The following is a 24,900-nucleotide window of genomic DNA, read 5'->3' as shown; positions in this document are numbered from 1 at the left end:
TTGAACTCTTTTGTTGATCATCTTCAACCAACAAACGAAATACGACTTGAATTGAATTTGGTGACCGCAAGCATACAAAATTCAAAACGCTTTCGTTGTTCTTCTTAGCCAGCAAACAACGGACAAGAGGAGATAGAATCCAGAAACAATACTAACCAGCTAGAACTCAATACTATAATTTTGAACTAGTTTATTTTGTGTATTTCAACAATGAGATCGAGGAATCATCCTCGATTTATAAATATGCGGTTTGGTATAATTCTCACCATATTTACCTGCAAAGGCAAGCGGCCCTTCAACCACTCCGTTGAAATATTTACAAGGACACGTTCTTATTTACAGGAGCTCCCATTCAGAATCACAGGCATCATCAGTTTCCGAACTTTTCACGTTAGAGAGTGTTTGTTGGCTGGTTTCTATATGACTGTCTCCGAACCAAATTGCTAGCTGTTCGTACTCCTTTGCCAACCTCTTCTTTGATGTAAAAGCATCCTGGATTCTTTTCTGAATTTAAGAAAGAAAAAAGAGAATTGATCAGTCAGGCTCATGTTGCTATTTAGGCACATAATGTTCTGATACAGTTTCATAATTTTCAAAAATAATATATAATAAAACTTTTTCCGATAAAATCATTGATCTCTAGAAAGTTCAGATGGGTGACTGCAAAATAAATCTAAATTAGAGTTAACTGTAAAGTGTAAATATGCTTTAAATGTGAGAACGAATCCATAAGCATATTATCAAGTATGTAAAATGCCAGTCTGAAATGATGCATGTAATCTTCTTTGTCTTCTCATTCATTTCAATAGAGATTTGTAAGTGTTTGGACAATGGAATACCATATAACATGTACCTTGTATGATCTTTGTTTTCTTGCCCTGCTAGAGACAGCGTGCAGTACGCTATCGTCTACAATGACACAGCTCTCCTCCAGCGATACCTTATCACAGAAATCAACACTCCTCTCCTCCAGCTTTACCTTATCATGCAAATCGATGGTTTCCATAGAAGAGCGAGAAAACTCACTACTTGATTCATCTGAACTTCCTGTAAACAATTTACGACATTAGAGAAAAGGTGACATCATAAAAGGATCTGGTCTAGATCAGTTCAAAGCTAATAGATAGCGTTAAGGCTCTGCATGATTGCAACATCAATCACAACACTATTGCTTTTACTACCAACAAAAATCCATATGAATGTATATCAGGATTCTCACTTCTGATATCTCCATGAAGGCAAAAGACTTTGAGCCTAGGAGTTTTAAACATGAACAACAGGAAAGAAAATAAAAGTACCAAATGCACATTCTGCCACACACCAATATCTAAAGACGGCTTAAGAGCATCATACTGAACAGAGTCGCAGATTTGAACTTGCTTCTTTCTAGATGGTACTGTCAGAGGCATGAACTCTGCAGTTCTGGGAGTGCCTTCTGCTGTAATAGTAATACACAAGTTAATCAATACTGGTTTCTCATAGAAAGCAAGAGTACATCTATAACAAGCCAACCAAAAATACTAACCTACTGATTCAGGTGAAATGTCATCAAACTCTGGAACCGACAAGTCAGACTCCAATACCTCAAGAGTATTCAAGGAAGCTGGAGAACTAAGTTGACCTGCAAGGTTATATTTACTGAAGATAAGACTCGGCTGGTATGGATCAATTACACTGGGGTGTGTAGGTGTTTGGTTTTCAGTTGCATCTAAAGAATTTTCATTTGTCCAAACTTCATCAGTATTTTCCACAGATAACTCAGACTCTAAGACCTCGAGAGTATCCACTGCAGCAGGAGAACTAGATTGATCTGCAAGGTAATATTTCCTGCCAACAAGACTCAGCTGTTCGGTCACATGATCCATTACATTGGGCTCCATAGGCGATTGCTTTTCTGTTGAATCTAATGAGTTTTCAATGTTTCCCACAGATAAGTCGGACCCTGACACCTTAAGAGTATCCATTGAAGTTGGAGAACTAGGTTGATCTGGAAGGTGATACTTACTAGAGACAACACTCAGCTGGTTTGTCCCACGATCCATTGCATTGAGATTTGTAGGTGATTTATTTTCCGTCGCATCTACAAGACCTTCACTTGTCAAAACTTCATCAACCTTTCCCACAGATAAGTCAGACTCTGGCACCTCAACAGTATCTATTAAAGTTGGAGAACTAGGTTGATCGGCAAGGTGATATTTACTAGAGACAAGACTCGGCTGGTTTTTCACTGGAGTCATTACATTGGGCTCTGTAGGAGATTGCTTTTCAATTGCAACTAAAGACTTCTCATTTGCCAAAACTTCATCGATCTTTCCCACAGATAATTCCGACACCTCAAGAGTATTCATTGTTGGAGGATTAGGCTGGTCTGCAAGGTCATTTTCCGTAGAGACCAGACTCAGCTGGTTTCTCACAGGATCCTTTACATTGGGCTCTCCAGGTGATTGGTTTGCAGTTACATCCAAAGAATTTTCCTTTACATTTTCCCTCGACTTAACACTAATGGCAGATTTCTGTCTAACCATAGGAAGTAAATCTTGGACGGTACTAGAAAATTTCTTCACACTTTTACCCACAGTCTGCACCTGGTTTTCAACATATTTAATTGAGTCCTGCGAAAGAAATATATTCATTATTACGAGAGGAATTGACGACTTCAGTTACTGCATAGCAGCAACCACACTAACCAAAGACAAGATGCAAATGAAATATTTTTCATTTGGGCTTTTTCTGCCCTTATTACCTGATTCACAATACCATCCACCTCCTGGCGGATTGTTTCGAATTTCTGGTAAATGTTTCCAACCCAATTCATACTTTTGAGTTTTTTAAAATCCATCACGACCACCAAACTGTACCTGCAACCAGTCAAATTGTATTTTGTTTTATTCAGTTGTTTACATTAGTCAGACAGAGAGGACAGCAAAAATTACCATCCCAGGCTCCCAGCTCAAGATACAGGCATAGTGAGAAAACAGAGATATAACATAGAATATCATAGTAGATGAACTACAATGTGCATAATAAGTTCACATTCAGTCCCAGATTACAAATTTTTCGAGTGACAAACAAAACTGTGCATAAAGTTAACAAAAGGCTAGGTTACGGGAAGCATCACAGTTGCAGTAAAATAGAATCGAAGCAAGGAAATTGGTCTAAACCTGACAGTGAATGAAAATGCATGAAAAGACCAAATCAATAAACCAAAATATTTCTGACGAATTGAGAGGTTACTGGTCTAGAGAACACGGAGAACGGAAAATATCCAAGATAATCATCAATGCAACGATTGTATATTTGTATATATCTGAGGATCACTATTTTGTGCGTACAATATATTAAACATACTTATTCACACACACACACACACACACACACACACACACACACACACACACACACATATATATATATACACACTTATATGTATATGTATAATTATAAGTGCGGGCTCTGTAAACCTATTCAATGTCTTCTAAAACTAAATAGAAAACTTCACTAACTTATATCGAAGTTCCTCAAATTCAAGACTCTTACCTATTCTTTAGCACTTAAAACACAAAAGTCTTGAGCAACACCAATATTTTCGTTTACACCGCCTTACCAGTGCTTCTTTCATTTACACCACCTTAGCTGCTCTTATGCAAGTCTCAAGCAACAGTAACATCAACCGCGTGCAAGCACATTCTTAACGGGGGTTTCAATCTTTAAACTCATAAGAGAAACGAAACCAAATAAAATTTAGGGTTCAACAAATTCATATAAGTTTCATACATGAGTTTTCCATCATCATCTCGCCCAAGAACAAAAACAGAGTTTTTTTTCAAACAGTAATCACAATTAAGCTATTAATTTAAACTTGATCAAACCATCTCATCAATCACCATCATCAAATTCAATTCCAAAACCCAAAACTCACACTGAAATTAAATCATTCTCAGAATTCACATAACAGGCAAACAAAAACAAAAACACAGCAGCTCTCTAAATACAGAAAAACATAAACTACGTATAATTTGTACACACAAAATTCAAAACAACGATCCAAATATAAACACATACATGCATATATAATTGTTACAAATCGGAAAAAGGGTTTTTCTGTACAAAAGAAGAAAAAAAACCCAGCAAAAATAAATTTAAAGTGTGCGAATTGAATGGAAAAGCAACGAAATTTGAATGAATAAGAAAGACAGAAAAGAGGAGAAGAAGAATTACCGGCATCTGGTGACGCCGGCAAGCTCAGTTGGACCTTTCTGTGATGGCAAAGAGAGAGAGAGAGAGGAGAGGGAGGAGAGAGGTTTAGGGAGAAGGAAGGGGAGGGTTTAATAAAGAACGTCTTTGTTATGTTTGTTCATCTTAATCGCATAATAATAATATTATCATTATTAAATACTAAAGTTTAAATTACATAATTTCAGTCCTACTGAACTTCCAAATATTATTAATCCAAAAAAAAAAACTTCCAAATATTTGATTGGGAAAAGGTCAGCCAGGCCGCCGTCTCCTCCTCCTCCTCTCGTCCTTGGGCCCTCCTCCTGTCCTCTCCTCCCTTCGCTTTTTAGAGTGCCACTACACTCATCCCGTTTTTATCTCCTATCCCCACTTATTTTGCCACCTACCGTTAAAAGAAAAAACAACAGGATGATATTTTCCACACCCGCCATTATTTCTAAAATAATCTTAATATTTTAAATTCTTAACCAGAAATAAAAAATAAAAAAAACAATTAAAAAATTATTTTTGTTTAATTTGCTCAATGGATTATTTTCGATGGTGTCAATGGAAAAGCTTGAGATAACATAGCTTTTTGAAAGTTTCCCTTTGGATCTCAGCTGGAGAAGTTTGTCATGGGTTGGATTTGGGCGAGAGAAGTTATCGCCGAGAAGGCCTTCAATGTGTTGAGCCTAGCAATTTGTAACATCTCACTTCGCCGAGAAGGTTGATGAGATGACCTTTGCCAACAAGAATTCAGAAATCCTTCTCAACCGAGACTTGGATAAATAACCAGTCGGCCTCGAAGCAGTGCTATTCTATGACTCCAGTGCTATCTATCCAAACTGAAGATGTCGCTGGTTGCCTACGCTACTGAAACTCTTCCCGTAGCATCCTGAGACAACCATGCAATGTTTACACCCTTCTTCACATCCAAGTACATGCATTGCCAAAGCTAAAACGCTTTAAGCCATGCCGTGCTTGTCCCTGGAGTATATACTAATTATTAGCATATATTTTGTGCTACTAATTATCCCAATCTAGAATATGCCACTCCATTATCTTTTGATGATCATCAAGTACCACTATTAACCGAAATAACCTATATGGTTGACCGACTCCAAACACACGTAAAGGATATTCCCTGTGATTTCGTCTTGGCATCCCATGCATGCATGAAGACCATGCTCACGACAATTCTGATCAAACCCATCATGCTGCTCCAACCTGATAACGAGAATCTCAAGTCCATTTGAACTGTACTGCTTGCTTGGAGATAATTTGAATCCCATTTAACCCGTATAAGAAAATATTAAGATGAATCATATTAACGATAATTATTATGATAAGGACGCCGCCCTTGTGGGGGGACCAATACTGGCCAGTGGTGCTCCTGGTGGATATAGAAGGAGAAGAAAAAGATTGGAAGGGGAGTAGGGGACGATCTGGGCACGAGGGTTCTGCTATTCTTCCTTTTTATTTTTTTTTATTTTTTATAACTTTTTCTTTATATTTAATATTCAAATTGAATTTATAATTATTTATAGATGGATTTTTTTTTTTTTAGCTTTTTAAGTCAAGATTTTATGGTGGTTTTCACGTGGTGTTGTTCGTATTCGTCCAACGCGTATGTTCGTAATACTAATATAATAGTTGATGGAAAGAGAGTGGAAGAACGACATTGATTTGCAACATCTATATTCATAGATAACATTAATTGATTTTTATTTTCAGAGATTGTGTTGGTGAGTTGTGTCAATTTCATGACCATTTGCAATAAAAATCTTTAGTTTTAATTAGAAGTCTTACTTTGTCAAAATGCTTTTTTGTTTAGGTCCTTCAACGCCATTTTGCAAGAGGATAAATTTGTCAACAAAATATTTCTTTAATTTAAAGTGGGTGGGGAAATAAGACATAGGGGTTGGAATAGCAACACTCGCTTTTTATTAGGACATACAATTCTTAGCATCTGTGGATCTGGATTGTATTACTTTGTCTGATGTAAATTCATCTGGTTCTTATTTTTAATTTTCATAAGGGTATGAGTTGGACTCGATTTGTGTAAAAATGAGTCTAAAATCGAGTTCATATTTCTTATGTCTGGATAACCTGGCCCAGACCGTTTAAGGTTGTCTTAGTATTTGCCATTTTATTAGTGGTCCACAATGAAGCTCATTATTCATGATTCCGTATCTATCTAACCCTAATAGTAAAACGAGGTTCAAACTTCTTCAAACAAATAGTCTTTGAGTCCCCTTTAGAACATTTATTGGTTTTGACTTTGTTGGACGTAATTTTTTCATAACGAAACACGTAGAGGTTGTTTTATATTGTTGTTCTATTATACAACATATAATTTAAAACGTATATGTTCGACCCCTAGGAATTGGGCATTATCAAACGGATCCAAATGAGCCGGTTGCACCAATATAAATACATAGCTCGGACTCGTTTACCAAAAAAAAAAAGTCAAGTCCGAGTTCACCAAAAACAAGTCTATAGACGAGTCAAATCCGTAATGCTCTTACATAATACGTAATATTAATTCCAATTAGAATATCGATCACGAAGTATTTTAAGGATGACTCCTCCTCATCATTTGGGGAGCCGAGTTAATTTGTAAGTGACAGTACTTTGGCAAAACGCAAAGTACGTGAAATTTTCAACGCATGCATTCCTTTTGTTTTTTGTTTCTTGTGCAGATTATTGTTTCGTAGTCAACAGTGTAAAAATCGTCTTCATAGACTAATTGTTGAGAACACACTAAACCCACACGCATGAAATTAGAAGGGATAAACCTGAACGAATTTCCCAAGTTAGCATTCATTTCCTTCTTTAATACAATGTACACTGTAGACACCATTCGTGACCGTTGTTTTCCGTCAATTTTATATGGCTGGTTTGGTTAGACATTGAGTAGGTGCTGTTGGGCAGACTTGTCGGCCTAAAGTTTGATCCCACAAGTTGAAGGGTACAAATCAATTTGAATTCACAGAGGTATCTTTCGGGCAGCCATCCCTCTCAGAGGCCATGTTTTCAATAAATTGACTCATACATTTTTCAAGTTTCTACTCTTTTTTTTTCTCGAGTCGCCGATGGATGACTAAGACCGATATCAGATATCAGAAAAAACAAACGTAACGACGAATAAAGCTGAAAATTGATGCCCAATCGCTCTCTACTTTCACTTTCAACATAAAAGAATGTACACTTACACAAGTTTCAAACATCAATCATACACCTTCAGCTACTACGGTGCATCACCGTAGTCCGGCTCACACAGCGAAACACAATTCATCTCACGAAGATTTGGCATCACAGTACTCCTCTACATCTTCATCACTTCTGGCCTCTGGCCCCAAAATTCCACTCACTGCCCGACAAAGAGAAAACACTTGCAGAAAAAATCCGCCTCGACCACCATAACACAATTCATATCACCAAGCTAAAGCATCGACAGATTCCTCAACTTCTTCACTTCCGGGCCTCCGGTCCCCAAATTCCACTCCCCGCCCAACAAAGAGAAATCACTCGCGACGAAAAGAATGGGGCGAGAAGACAGCGAGACAACTCAAAATCACGTCAGACAGGAAAAACGTTCCACAGTTTGAAAAAGGAAACTATTTTCCTAGGTGTAACGAAAAAACTATTTTTCGGACAAGAACAGTCAACATTATTGGAAGGGAAGAGTAGTTTGTCAATCAAATAGCACCAAACCATCTAAAACGGAAAAAGCGTGACAGCGAAAACATAACACAACACTGTATTGGATGGATATAACAAGATACGATGTCGAAATGACTCCACTGGAGGGTACCATCACATAAATTGATATTCAGCACAAATGTCTACCAAGAAAGAAAAAAAAAACAATCTGAATACATAACAAGAACACCAAGGAAAACCCCACAATATTCACAACGTATAAAGGAACTAATGGATAAACACATCATAGTCATAAGAGACCATAGGGAAACCCACAACTGTTGCAGTGTGGGTTAAAAACCAATGAAATGTAACCAATCTTTTTCACCAAAAAGAAAGCTTGAGATAACCTCACCAGCATAATTTTACAGCAAACATAAGTTGTAAACTCAATGTGGTAACCTATGTGCACTTGTAAGACACATATAACAGCAGCAAGCCCCCATCTTGAGAGCTCCGTACAAACAAAGTCATATCAATTATCAACTAGAGAAAGAGCAACAACCACCATACATGCATTCTCAAAGTAAAAGAAACATAAATCCCGTTATTATAAAAAACAAACTATACTTTATGGTAAAAAAACCTACAGAGCACATCAATTCCCGACAGAATACAGAAAACTAGTCTAATTCGGTCACTTTGGCTACCATAACTCGGAAATGACCTACATCTTAAAAGGTGCAGATGAAGAGGCGATAAAAGCACAGCTAATACAATCATCAAACCACAGCATATAGTCTGCAATCACGCAATCACCAGAACCATATAAAGCATCTGCGCCAACAAGCGGTCATACACCTGAATCAAACATCAATCAATAACTCAATCCATGTTCAATTGAACCATAAAGCACACAAACACATCAATTCAATAAACACGCCAACAGATCAAATCAATGACCCCACAAAACAGATTTCACACAACTTGAAATAAAATCAAAACGAATCACAGGGCATAGTGATAGCTCATGTACCTTTAACACTAACATACAAAATCAAAACATCCTTGCTACCTTACCAAAATATTAGAAAACACTCACACAACTAGAGAACAATAAAATGATAAGATAATTCAAAAGTGACAAAAAAAAACAAATAATACGACTGTATCAAAATTTAGAAGATGAATTCATCATCTTACAGCAGGCTATACTTCATTGAGCATAAAAATAATTAAATAAAACTAACAACCAATAGTTGGCTTACATCAATAGAATACTGGAATGTGGAAATGTTTTGACGGTTTCATTGGTAAGTCAAGCTAAACTTTGCACTGACCAAGAAAAAAGCAAATCTTTCCTCAAATAAATGTATGAATGATTCGAGGCAATCCTATGCATGATTTTTTGTTTTTAGGAGAAGAAAAGGCAATCACATAATGATCTCACTACTTCATTAACCCTCCAAATCAATTGTTACAAAAGCTCCACACACACATTATTAACCACAATTCCTAAAGCCAAATTTATATCACCCTTCGAATATTACAACTACAAAGATTTGAATGCTTCGAATATTACACAGTGCAGTCACTAGAGCAACCACTAACCTCCAATAACAAATAAACAGCCCTTCGTAGAAAGCAGCGATTTAGCTCAAGTATTTGATACTGCATGTATGTTCTTAAATATGCATATACATAATTCAGTATCATATACATATTTAAATATTTTTAGTAATAATATTCATGTCTCAAAGCCTACACTCGATTTGCAAGACGGAGAAAGCCCTATACTTTTTTTTTTGCGTATTAAAACACTGGATGAAACCCACACGCTAAAAGCTGACTATGAGCAAAGCTCATCATCCATGTAAGTCACTTGCTATACCTCCTATGGCATGTTTACTTGATTGGATTTGGGAAATTGATGAATAGGAATGAATCTGGTTGTATAGGTATGGAATAAACTACCCTCATGTGATATCTGATTTTACAGTAAGACCCACTATTTTTTTTATTCCTCATGTCTTAGGCTCTTAACAGACACAGAAAATGTCACTTATTGGAATCTATAGTGTTGGACTAATGACATTACTGTTGGACTCTATCACTTAAAGTTATGATAACTTGCTCAATCAATCCCATCAAATTCCCAACAAAAACTGTATACAAATACATAAAATATAATAAAAGTCACAAAAGAGATAATTGAATTCCTTCTCAAGTATTAAGCTTCCACGCACATTGATCAAAGGAAAAAAATGCACACAACTCCATCCACACTCACCAAACAAAAAAGGCTTCACTATGTGGACTGGAGAAGCATCTTGTAAAGATTAAAGATTGTAATATCCATATTACTCCATAATTAAGGACTAAAAAGTTAACACTTAACACATAATTCAAATTTCAAGTCATATAAATTTCATCGGTTAAGAGAAAATAGAAAACACTAAAATTCATTTGGAAACTCAATTGCTAAAGTTCTTCACTAAATATGACCCAACATCATAAATTATAATGAAATATCCACATCTACTATTTTTGCTAAAATTAAAACTTTGGAGGCAACACAAAAAGTACTGTTAAATCATTTCATTGAAAATACAAAACAAGAGAAATACTACAGAAAAGGGAAAACATCTTCGTCTTATGTAAAAATGAAACACTTGATCGCCTCTCAATCAACAAAAGCAAAGGGAATTCACGCAGAAGCATGAACAAAGACGTCCTAGGCACACATGTAAACAAAAGGAAAAATCAAATGCAATACACAATTAGTCTAAGCCACAAATTTTGTAGCGAAAGAACCAAAACAAGAAGCAGCAATCATACACAAGTATTCTAACCAGGCACCAAGAAATTCAACCTACACCACCAAGCTATACACATAATAGCAAAAGATAAAACAATGAAAATACCTCAGAAATAAGGTGGCACATTTGGGTACATGCCACCTTGAGGAACCCTTGGATGCGGGGATGTCCCAGCTTGCTGGTGGTGCTGATTCTGATATGCTGACAGGGCGTAGTGCCCGCCCTCTGGATACCTACCAGATGGTAGCCCACCTGAACTCGGAGGCAATCCATACAAAGATGACCCGGTACCCACACCCGGACCACCCCCAGCCGACCCAGCACCACCTAGTCCAACACCCAGCCCACCAGCACCACCTAAACCATAACCCCCAGGGCCCCCATAGTTACCATAAGGCCCACCCAACCCTCCATATCCGCCGCCACCACCACCCAAACCCGAATTCACCTGGTTTCCAATACCAGACAACCCAGGCCCACCCAATGGATGGTGACCCAACGGAGGCTGGCCCTGAAGCCCACTGGTATACCCACCATAAGAACCAATTCCACCTGGGATGCCGTACTGCCCAGGAATCGAAGACGGTGGTGCCATCCCCATCCCATCGCCGTGCGTATTGGACCCACTCCCGGGTCCTTGACCCTGACCCGGCCCGTCTGACTTGCCCTTTTTCCCATCAATCGCCAATTTACAAGTCAATTGCCTCCCCTCGATGTTCTTCACCGGATCGACGAGTGCCGCCTGAGCCCCCTCCGGAGTCTTATACACAAACAGCGCATACCCCTTGCACTTCCCAGTCTGCTTATCAAAGCCTAGCGGCCCCTCCTCTATCTCCCCGTACAGGGCAAAATGGGCCAAGAGCTTATCCGACGGCATGTCGTACGGAACATTGGCCACATATATCTTCCGCAACGATACGTCGGCAACGTTGTTGGAGGCAGTGTTGGAGTTCGAATTCCCCGCGGAGGCGAGCTGCGTGACGGTCATGCGGCCGTCGATCTTCTTGCTCGGTTCTTTCAGGGCCATGAGAGCGCCGTCGACGTGGCGGAACGTGACGAACCCATAACCCTTAGATTTCCCGGTGGTTTTGTCGAGGATGACGATGGCCTCCTCGATCTCTCCGTAGGCGGAGAAGAGGGATCGGAGGCCCTCGGTGGTGGTGTCCCAGCCGAGGCCGCGGATGAAGAGCTTGCGCTGGGAGGCGTCGGGATCGGCGATGGAGCGGACGGCATCGAGGACGTCGACGTGGCGGGAGAGGGCGTCCTGGAGAATGTCGATGAGTTGATCGGGGGTGAATCGCTCGATGAGCCTGCGAGCGTCTTCGGGGGAGAGCTTGGGGGCGGAGGAGGGATCTGTGTCCAGAACGACACCGTTTTCGTCGAGCTTGCGCTTCTTGGTTGCGTCCATAGGGAGAAGAGAGAGAGAGAGAGAGAGGAGGAGGTGGTGAAGAGAGAGGATAAACCCTAACCCTTTGGGAAGAGGAAGAGAGCGGAGAGAGAGGGGTGAGGGGTTGGGAGTTTTCCGAGTAAGTGATTCTTCTGTGTGTTTTTATACCGGATGGATACCTTGGGCCTCTTCATATGAGTAAATTATTCGAGTTAAATGGGCTTTGTCGAGAGTATGGGCTTTTCGTAGTATGGACTCGACGGGAACATATGTAGCTAGTTGGGCTTCTCGTGGTATATTCATGAAACTTTTTTTTTTTTTTTTTTTTTTTAACAAACGATTTTATCTATCCTAAAGAAGAGGAGTTGGGCTTAGTCTCACAATGGGTTAACAGTAATGTGATTCAAATTCGGCTTTGGCAAGAACTGAACTTAAGACCTCTCACTTATAAGTGAAGATAAATACAACTAGACCGTAGTACTAAGTGGCATGAACCATACTTTATTGCTAGTTGGGATTTATATAAATGTGATTAATGTACAAGAAAAATGAGGCTGTATGGTGATTTTAGTGGTGGCATTGCATATCTGATACTGATTGAATAATAAGGGTTATGTAGCTCGGTTGATTAAGAGCATTCACTCCCAAACCCGAGCTTCCGAGTCTGATCACCTCGTCTCGTCTCGTGCCTGTATGGAATAATCTTGACAGGTGATTTACACACAGTTATGGATGTTTGCATTATTTTTTGGTTCATAATTTGTATGAATGAAATCAGCGTCTGATCGATGTTCGGGTTTCCGTCAGGAGATTGGTTGCTCCATACTCAACTCTCAATCATGTTCCACTGGTTGGTTATGTGGGGGAAGCCACTCACATTCGGCAGAACACAGAGAATTGCAGCTATTATTTACGTATTTTGTCTCCCTTGGTTGCCCTTGTATCCTTCCCTAGACTTCACTGTTTGGGAGCCGCATGCATCAGTGCTGTCATGGGTGAAAATTGTGATATTATCAACATCCATCATTCTTTCCTCGACATAAATGCATACGAGGAGCAAAGTTTAAGCAAGGAGGTTCCATCAGTTAATGACAGCGAGTCTCTGATGAGTATTAGGAAGGAAGAAAAGGAGAGACACAGACGGAAAATAATAGGACAAGCCAACAAAGGGAGGATACCATGGAACAAAGGCAGGAAACATGGTTCAGGTACATAGAAACTGAGAGTAAATGTTTGTTGGATTTTAAACCTTCATAGTTTGGTTGAATCTGAAGTTTTGATCTTTCATATAATGCTGAGACTTGTGAGCGACTCAAGCAGAGAACGATATATACAAGCATTAAAATACCCCAAGGGTGAAGTCATGTATGATTCAATGATATTTTCTTCGAATATTTATGCTTTTGAATCAGCATATAAGATTCAATCAGCTATTTTTCTTTGGAAAATTGCAATTTCATTGACATTCAATGTTTTCAGGTTAGAAAGAAGATGTCTGAGCATCCCTGTCCTCATAGGTACTAAGTCTTTGTCACATATACTCGTACGAAACATAAGAACTTCATAAATTAGATGGGTTGTCTCGTTATAATATCTAGCAACATTCTCACTTACCTTCTCATGTCAACCTTCTCACTTCCACTCATGCTACATGTAATTAATGAAGATGATGAAGAGTTGACAGTTCCTCAGGGGCTGAAACGTAACAAGAGATTAACTAAGGTAATTGCTAGTTAGCAGAAATTATGTAGTTCAATGTTGTTTGTTCGTGTCTTACTGCATTCTACTCTTTATTCTTAATGGCTTGACAGAAAGACTTTAACCGATGGCCGGGTTGCTGCTCAACGGGACATAAGCAAGCATGTCACATATCACATCTTTGGAGAAACTGGATCTAGAGTCTGTAAAGAGAGAGAAAATTCGAAAGAAGTTTCGATCGCAGACCAGATCAGAGCTGCCAAAAACAGAAAAATGGAACTAGCTATGGTAACCTCATCCTCTGTTAGCGCAGTGAATGAGAAACGAGGGGAGTGTGCTTAAGTTTCTACATTCCTAGGAACAGAGGAAATAGCGTATGGTAACCTCATCCCTTATTTGTTTACAAAGTTTCATGCCGAATTGCCAATATTACAACGAAGCGTTCATCGAGCTGAAGTGCAATATTCTTTTCATGAGAAAAATGTGTGTTCGGTGAACTGCCATTGCCGGAAGATATGTCTCACCTTCACACACATGAAATATCCGGCATGCCTTGCCAATATTTTAACATTGATCAAAAGCCTTGCGGGTGTGGTCGATGGATTTTATTTTTCAGATTTGGCTTCTATTTTCCAGTTTGGTCACAATTTTATTGATTACAATGTTGTGTTGTGGATGCAGAATCTACCGTAGAACCGTAGTCTATTCTCCAAGATAAGTTGAACAGCAGCATAACCGTATCTTTTCTTTGCTTTTCTTTCCGTAACCAGCACACTACAGGTCGTAGACTTCTTTCTACCGCTGAACTGCGTTATAATGGCGGTACGGTCGCAGTGGTCGCAATGGTGATATGGCGGTGATAGCGATGCTGGTAAAGTGAAAATGTCAGAACAAAGGACCAAACCATGCAAGAGCTTATAAGAGAGTAGGGTACTCTCCACATAACCAATTAGTTTTATGATGGAACTTCAACTTTCTTACGGTATCAGAGCAAGTTAGCTCAAGTGTGGAGCCTAATGGCAACACGTGCTCCAAGTCACCTAATTTATGTTGTCTATGTGTTAAGCTTGAAAATTTGCCACACGTAAGGAGACGTGTGAGAATGTGATGACAAAGTTCCACACCGTTTTCGTCCAGAACGGATTCAATGTTTTCTTTGGAATGTGATGACGTAAGATTCAATCAGCTATTTTTCTTTGGAAAATTGCAATTTCATTGACATTCAATGTTTTCAGGTTAGAAAGTAGATGTCTGAGCATCCCTGTCCTCATAGGTACTAAGTCTTTGTCACATATACTCGTATGAAACATAAGAACTTCATAGATTAGATGGGTTGTCTCGTTATAATATCTAGCAACATTCTCACTTACCTTCTCATGTCAACCTTCTCACTTCCACTCATGCTACATGTAATTAATGAAGATGATGAAGAGTTGACAGTTCCTCAGGGGATGAAACGTAACAAGAGATTAACTAAGGTAATTGCTAGTTAGCAGAAATTATGTAGTTCAATGTTGTTTGTTCGTGTCTTACTGCATTCTACTCTTTATTCTTAATGGCTTGACAGAAAGACTTTAATAGATGGCCAGCTTGCTGCTCAACGGGGCATAAGCAAGCATGTCACATATCACATCTTTGGAGAAACTGGATCTAGAGCCTGTAAAGAGAGAGAAAATTCGAAAGAAGTTTCGATCGCAGACCAGATCAGAGCTGCCAAAAACAGAAAAATGGAACTAGCTATGGTAACCTCATCCTCTGTTAGCGCAGCGAATGAGAAACGAGGGGAGTGTGCTTAAGTTTCTGCATTCCTAGGAATAGAGGAAATAGCGTATGGTAACCTCATCCCTTATTTGTTTACAAGGTTTCATGCCGAATTGCCAATATTACAACGAAGCGTTCATCGAGCTGAAGTGCAATATTCTTTTCATGAGAAAAATGTGTGTTCGGTGAACTGCCATTGCCGGAAGTTATATCTCACCTTCACACTCATGAAATATCTGGCTTGCCTTGCCAATATTTTGAAGTTGATCAAAAGCCTTGCGGGATGGATTTTATTTTTCAGATTTGGCTTCTATTTTCCATTTTGGTCACAATTTTATTGATCTGCAAGGTTGTGTTGTGGATGCAAAATCTACCGTAGAACCGTAGTCTATTCTCCAAGATAAGTTGAATAGCAGCATAACCGTATCTTTTCTTTGCTTTTCTTTCCGTAACCAGCACACTACAGGTCGTAGACTTCTTTCTACTGCTGAACTGCGTTATAATGGCGGAACGGTCGTAGTGGTCGCAATGGTTATATGGCGGTGATAGCGATGCTGGTACAGTGAAAATGTCAGAACAAAGGACCAAACCATGCAAGAGCTTATAAGAGAGTTGGGTACTCTCCACATAACCAATTAGTTTTATGGTGGAACTTCAACTTTCTTACGGTTCAAGTGTGGAGCCTAATGGCAACACGTGCTCCAAGTCACATAATTTATGTTGTCTATGTGTTAAGCTTGAAAATTTGCCACACGTAAGGAGACGTGTGAGAATGTGATGATAAAGTTCCACACCGGTGAAGGACCAAACCATGCAAGGACTTACAAGGAGTTAAGTTATTCATCATATTGTCAATTGGTTTGTGGTGGAATCCCCAACTATCTTCATGTGAGAATGTGTAGACAAAATTCCACATCGATGAAGGACCAAACCATGCAAGGGCTTATAAGAAGATGAGCTACTCCTCATATTGCCATGGTGGAACCCCCAACTTTCGTCATGTGAGAATGTGTGGACAAAATCCTACATTGGTGAAGGACTAAACTATGCAAGGGCTTATAAGAGGATGAGGTACTCCTCATATTGCCGATTGACTTTGTAGTGGAACCTCAACTTTCTTCATAGTGCCACTTGTCCAGCCCTAGGGGCAATCTTAATTACGGTCAACAACTACTACGGCGTAAAAACGGCATCTTAATGGATAGATACTGCAAGTATGATAGGTCAGATACAAAACTCAATGCTTTGAAAAAATGAGAAATGTCTAATCTTCCAAGAAAAATCGTTTCACCGGGAAATTAACTTGAACGTGTATACTAATTCATATGAAAAGTCCAGATGCATGACATTTAATTAGCGGAGCAAATTATGGACCAAATTGAGGAATGAATTAACTTGAACTTGTATACTTATTCATATCAAGTACATTTTGAGACTTTTCAAGGTTGTGGTCCTCGATATCCTATTTGTGCATAATAATGTCATTTTGAACAACACTCACTGTTTCTCTACAATATATATGCATTTTAGCCAAATAATGTCATTTTGCTAGGTCAAATATGCATTTTAAGTTTTGAGATAAAGAACACTTACTACTTCTCTATTATTCTTAGTTTGGAGTTGAGGCTTGGCAAGAATAGGCATGTTTGACAACGTTTTAAAAGTTACTAAAAGTGTTTTAAGATCACCTAAAAAGTTTTTAACAACGTTTGGCAAAAAAGGCTAACCGTAAGTGTGAGTTAAAAAAAAAAAAACAAAACACTACTTGAAGTGCTTTTAGAAAGAAGCACATGAAGGAGATAAAATGCTTTTTTTTCTTCTAAAAAGCACTTAGCATTTTTTTTTAATGTTTTCATGTGCTTCGGGCCTAATTAAGCTTATTATCTTTGTTGCTATCATCTCCCCATCTTGAATTCTCTTTAGTAGATCCAATTAGCGAAGGTCGTCGTTTGTGGTTTCTTTAGTGGAAAATCTCTATTCAACGTTGGGGAAAAAATTGCATTGTGTGATTATGGTTGTTTGCCAAATGGTTGACAAATTGCATTGGGTTTTTTTATAAATGCAGAGACTCAGAGATCCTACAAAGACAAAAAGCATTAAACTGGTACCACAGCCTTCTAACACAATGGCAAATGGCTTCCTTTTCATGATCCTCTTATTCACGTCCATTATATCTACAAATATCCATGCATGCAACCAAACTGAACGTCACTCTCTCTTGTCCTTCGCCCTTACTCTATCCTCTTCTCCTTTAAATTGGACTTCCGTTAACTGCTGTCGTTGGGAAGGCATCGCTTGTAATTCGGAAGGTCGGGTCATCCATTTGCTCTTATCCTCAAAAGAGCTCGACGGCGATATTTTTACCTCGTCATTGTTACTTCGAAACCTCATGCATCTCACCCACTTGAATCTCTCCCACAATTCACTTCATGGTTCACTTGAAAATAAACACTTCTTGTCCTTGAATCGTCTTCAGGTTCTTGATTTGAGCTATAACCTTCTTTTTGGAGAACTGCCTTTGTCTCTAACATTCGACAACATCCGGACACTCGATTTGTCAAGCAATCGCTTCCATGGTCCAATTCCATCTTCGTTCTTCATGCATGCTTGGAATTTGACAAGTTTCAACATCAGCAACAATTCCTTCTCCAGGTACATCCCATCCTCTATATGTCTCCATTCTAACTCCTTGATTAGAGTGTTGGATTTTTCCTCAAACCAATTCAGTGGCAACATTTACCGCGGTTTTGGGAGGTGTTTCGAGCTGCAAATTTTTCGTGCTGGTCACAATAATCTCTCAGGGCTACTTCCAGAAGATATCTATAATGCTATCAAACTCGAAGAAGTTTCAGTACCTCAGAATTCACTATATGGAGGCATTAGTGATAAAATTGTCAACCTCACCAACCTCGCAATCCTTGACCTCTCCTTCAATCAACTAAGTGCAGTGCTCCCTCTCCGTTTGGGGAAGCTCTCCAGGTTAAAAATTGTAAAGCTCGATTTCAATGACCTACAAGGTTCGTTGCCCCAATCTTTGATGAATTGCACCAGCCTTGCAGAACTACATTTGGGACGAAATAACTTGGAAGGAGACATTACCAAGCTTAATTTCTCCAAACTTGTTCAACTTACTAAACTTGACCTGTATAGGAACAAATTCACTGGTAAGTTGCCAACAAGCCTTTACTCATGTAGATCCCTGAAGGCAATTCAATTAAGTTCGAACAATCTAGAGGGGCAAGTACAATCCGATATTCTTTCGTTGAACTCTCTGTCCTTCCTCTCTCTCAGTTACAACCGATTGGAAAATGTCACAGGAGCAATGAAGATATTGATGCATTGCAAAAGTCTTCGAGCACTAATCCTTTCGGACTCCTTTAACGGTGAAGGAATGCCATCTGACAATGATATGGTTGGTTTTGATGGATTTCGAAATCTACGACTTTTGAGCTTGGCGTATTGTGATCTCACTGGTCAAATACCTGTATGGTTAGCAAAGCTAAAAAGCCTAGAGATCTTGGCTCTGGGAGGCAACAAAATCACAGGGACAATTCCTAGCTGGTTGGGGACTGATCTACCAAGACTTTTTCATATAGGCTTGTCAATGAACCTTATTTCAGGTGAATTTCCGAAAGAACTTTGTAAAGTACCGGCTATGGTACATGAACCTGTTGCAGCTCAAGCAGACCATTATGATCTCGAATTTCCTCTTTACACGGTGATGAATCCCAATGGCTTTCGCCGTAGATGGTCTTGCAGGTCGTCTAACTTTCCTCCATTCCTAGATCTTTCCTTCAACAACATTACCGGTAATATACCTACTGAGATCGGCCAACTGCAGGTTCTCCAAGGGTTATATCTAAACGACAACAACTTCTCAGGCATCATTCCAGAACAAATATCTAACCTTAAGAATTTAGAGGGTTTGGATCTCTCCAAGAATCGCTTGTCCGGAAAAATCCCATCATCTCTGGTGAGCCTTAATTTCTTGAAAAATTTTGATGTCTCTTACAATAATCTCGAAGGACCAATCCCAACAAGCACTCAGTTCCAAGGCTTTGAAGCTTCTGCATTTGAGGGGAATCCAAAACTTTGTGGTGCTCCGCTTCCGAACAAGTGTCGCATTGATGTGCATGATAAGAACAAACGAGATGATGATGAGGACAACCAAAATGATGAGGACGATCGGCATCAACTTCCATGGTTCTATATTTCCGTTGTGTTGGGGTTTATTTTCGGATTCTGGGGAGTATGTGGTTCTTTGATCGCAAAGAAGACATGGAGATATGCATACTTTCGGTTCATAGACAATGTACAAGATAGGCTCTTTGTCATGTTAGCAGTGCGCATGAATAGGATGAAAAGATGGCTTAGCTAAATAATCTCTATTAATGATTTGTTTGCTCGGTTACATTTGAGGGTTTCTAACATAAAGCTATGATATGCATTTTATTTCATAATAAACGTCCCTATGTTATCAAAGTTATTGCTTTGTAAATGACTCGTAAATCTTGATTTGCAAATCCCACTAAAAAACAATACACGAAGGAACGGCAACACATAATCTTCACAGAAGACTGCGAGCGTCTTCGAGGGAAAGCTTGGGGGCGGAGGAGGGATCTGTGTCCAGAACGACACCGTTTTCGTCGAGCTTTGACTTCTTGGTTGCGTCGATTGGGAGGGGAGAGAGAGAGAGGAGGAGGAGAAGAAGAGAGAGGATAAACCCTAACCCTTTGGGAAGTGGAAGAGAGCGGAGAGAGAGGGTGAGGGGTTGGGAGTTTTCCGAGCGGGTGATTCTTCTGTGTGTTTTTATACTGGATGGATACCTTGGGCCTCTTCATATGAGTAAATATTCGAGTTAAATGGGCTGTTGACGAAAGTATGGGCTTTTCGTAGTATGGACTGGACCAGAACATATGTATCTAGTTGGCTTCTCGTGGCAGTTTCATGAACCAGATATATATATATATATATATATTTTTTTTTAACAAACGATTTTATATACACTAAGACCATCTCCAATGGTGACCTAAAACCTAAAAATATTTAGCTTTTAGCCCAGAAACAGTTTTTCTACTCCAACCCTTCTGGCTTAAAATTTTAGCCCCAGATTATCAAAGAATGAATTAAGGCTATTTTTTTTAAATTAACTTTTTTTTTAAAAAAAAAATTATGTAGACTATCCTAAATTAATTTTATGAACATTTTAACCTAAAAATATTTAAATTCCGATAAATTTTGAAAAATCACTAAATCAATACATGAAAATCAAGATAAACCACATAAACTTAATACCAACGACATTTAATAAACCACATAAACTTAAAAAATAAAAAAGACAATTAATAAACCACATAAACTTAAAAAATAAAAAAAACAATTAATAAACTACATAAACTTAATACAATCGAAAACTCATAGACTACATAAACTTAATAATGATATTCACCATCTTGACTTGGTGATGGACTTGGGTGATAGTCTTGAGATGAATCATCATCTTGAAATATACTCCTTGTGGCATTCCTTCGTAAAATTTCCTTTTGCTTACCACGTAAGTATCTCTTCCTCTCTGGAGTGTATTTGTCGAGGTCCTCCATTATCAAATTTGTTTCATACCTTTCTTGCTCCCTATCCCCTTGTTCCTTCATGGCCAAAAGCATTTGGGCCGATTCTTCTTGCCGACGACACTGGATTTCGTTCATTATTGCCATTTCGCTAGCAAATTGTGCACGTGTTGGATCTTGGGACTTCCCTTTTCTCTTTGCTTCCTTTTGCTTATCTCTACCCGGGGGCCTTGCAAAAGAGGAAGTTGGGGTCATTTGTTCGACACCTTCATTGTCGGCAAAATTCACACCTTCATTGACATCATTTGGGGGTGGGGCTTCATTATGAAATAATCTTCCACATTGTTGGTTCGCATCGGTTCCCCACCTCGGACAATCCTTGAGGATGTTCCAAGCATGATGCAACTTAAAAGCTTGATTTTTTGTTGTAGTTCTTGTCTTGTAAATTGCCATTGCTTTGTCACCCTATGCAACAAATACATAAAAACAATTAGTTGCAAAATACTATTATGTACATGACAACTAAAATATCAACAAATAAACTCACAATTTCTGAGGCGCCCCTTCCACTAGGCATGTCAACCATGGCTCTCTCCAAGCTTCCTTTCCATAAAGTGCACGCTTTGTTGATAATCTTCCACTGATCATAAACACCACCAACTTCCCTTCGACCGGCGTTGGAGTTTTCATGGAACTTATCAACGATTTTACCCCATAAAACCTTTCTATTTTGATTGGTGCCGACGGCACCATCTTCGCTAATCGAAATCCATGCCAAACATAAAGCAATATCTTCGTCAAAGGTCCAATTACGACCTCTAACATGCTCTTTTGCCATCTTGAAAATTCTAGAAATGAGAATAAATGGTATAAAGAAAAATTGGAAGAATTGTAGGAGAAAAGTGAGTTTTGTGTGGATGTTTGAACAAATACATAGGTATTTATAGAGTTTTTGGTTGAATTTTAAGTTAAATAATTTTTTAAAATTATTCTAGCCGTTGGATTAAAATTTGGACCGTTAGATCTTTTTTTTACCGTTATATTTAATTATATTTGATCTAAGCCGTTGGATTCAATAAATACATAAATATAAAACTAAAAAAAAAAAAAAATTGAACCTGGACCGTTGGATTAACCAACGGCCCATTAAATCCAGCCGTTGGATTGAAAAAAAGTAGCCGTTGGGCTACACAGTGGGCTGACACCCGGGGGACAACCCCACGTGGGTGGGCCAGCTTGTGTCAGTCTCAGTTGAATTGTGGGTGGTCTGGCGCGTGGGAGCTGGGCAGTGGGCTTCACAGCCCTTGTTTCAATCTCAGTTGGTGGGACCATTTTGCTTTGTGGCCTAAAATTGGGCTGGTATTTGGCCTCAAAATAAGTTTTAGGTTTTAGGTTAATTTTAGGTCATGGGTTGGAGTAGATTTTGGGGGGGGGGGGGGGAAGGGAAATTTTAGGTTTTAAGTCATTGTTGGAGATGGTCTAAAGGAGAAAATGTGGGCTTTGACTTATAATGGGTTAACAGTAATGTGGTTCAAATTTTCCTTTGGCGAAAATCGAATCTAAGACCTCTTACTTACAAGTGAAGATGAATACCATTATACCATAATATTAAGTGGCATGAACCATACTTTATAGCTGGTTGGGATTTATATAAATGTGACTAATGTACAACAAAAATGAGGTTGTATGGTGATTTCAGTGGTGGCATTGCATATCTGATACTGATTGAATAATAAGGGTTATATAGCTCGGTTGATTAAGAGCATTCAGTCCCAAACCCGAGCTTCCGAGTCTGATCCCCTCGTCTCGTCTCGTCTCCTGCCTGTATGGAATAATCTTGACAGGTGATTTACACACAGTCATGGATGTTTGCATTATTTTTTGGTTGATAATTTGTATGAATGAAATCAGCTTCTGATTGATGTTCGGGGTTGCCGTCTGGGGATTGGCTGCTCCATACTCAACTCTCAATCATGTTCCACTGGTTGGTTATGTGGGGGAAGCCACTCGCATTCGGCAGAACACAGAGAATTGGAGCTATTATTTACCTATTTTGTCACCCTTGGTCGCCTTTGTATCCTTCCCTAGACTTCACTGTTTGGGAGCCGCACGCATCAATGCTGTCATGGGTGAAAATTATGAAATTATCAACATCCATCATTCTTTCCTCGACATAAATGCATACGAGGAGCAAAGTTTAAGCAAGGAGGTTCCATCAGTTAATGACAGCGAGTCTCTGATGAGTATTAGGAAGGAAGAAGAGGAGAGACACAGAAGGAAAATAATAGGACAAGCCAACAAAGGGAGGATACCATGGAACAAAGGCAGGAAACATGGTTCAGGTACATAGAAACTGAGAGTAAATGTTTGTTGGATTTTAAACCTTCATAGTTTGGTTGAATCTGAAGTTTTGAAGCAGAGAACGATACAAGCATTAAAAGAGCCCAAGGGTGAAGTCATGTATGATTCAATGATATTTTCTTCGAATATTTATGCTTTTGAATCAGCATATAAGATTCAATCAGCTATTTTTCTTTGGAAAATTGCAATTCATTGACGTTCAATGTTTTTAGGTTAGAAAGAAGATGTCTGAGCATCCCCGTCCTCATAGGTACAAAGTCTTTGTCACATATACTCGTATGAAACAAAAGAACTTCATAAATTAGATGGGTTGTCTAGTTATAATTGTTGGAGTTTTGAGCTCCTTTAGTCCCACATCGGGGAACTCAAGGGAACTTGGGGTCCTCATATTAAGTTAGTCACCTTCTAAGTCAGTCACCTTTATTAGTGATTAGGTGTTGGACCATTTGGAATAAGGATTGAGGTTTGGGCTATTAATTAATCAAGACAAGGGGGCCCTTCTAGTTTAGAATTAAAATTAATCAAATCATTAATTTTAATTTTGAATTATGTTTTTAATTAAAATTAATTAAAAACATTTTACTTAATTGTGTAGCTTTAGATACATCCAAAAAGTATTTGAATAGATATGAAATAGCCTATATAACTGGAGTCTCAGTTCCATCGTACATCATCTTTTCTTCCTCTTTTTCTTATGTACAAAACTCCCAGAGAGTAAACACATAAAACAATTCGCTAGAATTCTATAATCCAGTACGGGTTGTAGAATTAGGTAGTTGTATGTTGGTCGAGCAGACGTAGAATCATAAGCACAAGAGTGGGACAAAAATACTGTTCGAACACGCTAGCCTCTACCTTTGGTTCATTCAAGTTAGTATCGTTTTAATTTCTATATTTATTGTGTAATTTCATTCTGTATTGCAAGTATTTTTGAGTAATAAAGTATAAGTATTTCAAGTTTTGTATTTATGTTATTTTTGTTTTTAAATTTTTCTCCAACAATCTTCGAACAATATGGAATAATTAGGAACTAAACCTTATTCTGAAAAGCCTGAGAAATTTAAGGGTGGAGATTTCAAAAGATGGTAGCATAAAATGCTATTTTATTTGACAACTCTGAATTTGGCTAATGTTCTGCGCGAGACTGTACCTACTGCAGATGGAGAAAATATTTTTTTCTGCAGAAACTTTGACGATTATAGATGCCTGGAATCATAATGATTTCCTCTGCAGAAACTATATTCTTAATTCATTAGATGATTCGTTGTATAATGTCTATGTAGTATTCGTTGTATAATGTCTATGTAGTGTGCAAAACAGCCAAGGAACTTTGGGAATCACTTGAGAAAAAATATAAAACGGAGGATGTTGGTTCAAAGAAATTTGTCGCAGGCAAATTTGCGACAAATTTTTGGACTACAAAATGGTGGATTCCAAGTCCGTTGTC

General features: G+C 38.7%; 4 protein-coding genes and 1 pseudogene across 7 annotated transcripts; 2 read left to right on the top strand and 3 right to left on the bottom strand.

The window, feature by feature from the left end:
* Window positions 1–152: 152 nt before the first annotated feature.
* Window positions 153–4,563, bottom strand: LOC137715521 (uncharacterized). Of its 4 annotated transcripts, none has more exons than XR_015960501.1 (6): window positions 4,219–4,365; window positions 2,744–2,858; window positions 1,526–2,612; window positions 1,299–1,438; window positions 854–1,047; window positions 153–504 (listed from the first exon to the last, which is right to left on the bottom strand). XR_015960501.1 is itself a non-coding variant. In XM_068454871.2 (6 exons), exons 2-6 carry the CDS (start codon window positions 2,837–2,839, stop codon window positions 337–339), a joined length of 1,662 nt encoding a protein of 553 aa, XP_068310972.2. In that variant the 5' UTR covers window positions 2,840–2,858; window positions 4,219–4,563; the 3' UTR covers window positions 153–336. The 4 variants fall into 4 exon arrangements, 3 of the variants coding, with proteins under 3 accessions (XP_068310972.2, XP_088546817.1, XP_088546816.1); XM_068454871.2 differs by having other exon boundaries at window positions 1,322–1,438; window positions 4,219–4,563; XM_088690691.1 differs by having other exon boundaries at window positions 1,322–1,435; window positions 4,219–4,361.
* A 3,884-nt stretch (window positions 4,564–8,447) lies between these two features.
* LOC137715302 (UBP1-associated protein 2C) lies at window positions 8,448–12,219 on the bottom strand. The gene is made up of 2 exons (XM_068454581.2): window positions 10,785–12,219; window positions 8,448–8,721 (listed from the first exon to the last, which is right to left on the bottom strand). Exon 1 carries the CDS (start codon window positions 12,085–12,087, stop codon window positions 10,786–10,788), a length of 1,302 nt encoding a protein of 433 aa, XP_068310682.2. The 5' UTR covers window positions 12,088–12,219; the 3' UTR covers window positions 8,448–8,721; window position 10,785.
* Window positions 12,220–12,601: 382 nt separating this feature from the next.
* Window positions 12,602–14,106, top strand: LOC137714572 (uncharacterized; annotated as a pseudogene).
* Window positions 14,107–17,539: 3,433 nt separating this feature from the next.
* Window positions 17,540–19,903, top strand: LOC148697775 (tyrosine-sulfated glycopeptide receptor 1-like). Its single transcript, XM_088690220.1, has 2 exons — window positions 17,540–18,689; window positions 18,843–19,903. Exons 1-2 carry the CDS (start codon window positions 17,585–17,587, stop codon window positions 19,901–19,903), a joined length of 2,166 nt encoding a protein of 721 aa, XP_088546346.1. The 5' UTR covers window positions 17,540–17,584.
* A 911-nt stretch (window positions 19,904–20,814) lies between these two features.
* Window positions 20,815–22,000, bottom strand: LOC148697774 (uncharacterized). The gene is made up of 2 exons (XM_088690219.1): window positions 21,640–22,000; window positions 20,815–21,557 (listed from the first exon to the last, which is right to left on the bottom strand). The coding sequence occupies exons 1-2, from the start codon at window positions 21,928–21,930 to the stop codon at window positions 20,958–20,960; spliced, it is 891 nt and encodes a 296-aa protein (XP_088546345.1). The 5' UTR covers window positions 21,931–22,000; the 3' UTR covers window positions 20,815–20,957.
* Between the last annotated feature and the right edge of the window lie 2,900 nt (window positions 22,001–24,900).

Source organism: Pyrus communis, chromosome 3 (assembly GCF_041283825.1).
Source record: "Pyrus communis isolate YQ-2024b chromosome 3, ASM4128382v1, whole genome shotgun sequence".
NCBI lineage: Eukaryota > Viridiplantae > Streptophyta > Magnoliopsida > Rosales > Rosaceae > Pyrus > Pyrus communis.
The sequence above is the reverse complement of the archived record's forward strand: the minus strand, read 5'-3'. Positions and strand labels throughout refer to the sequence as shown.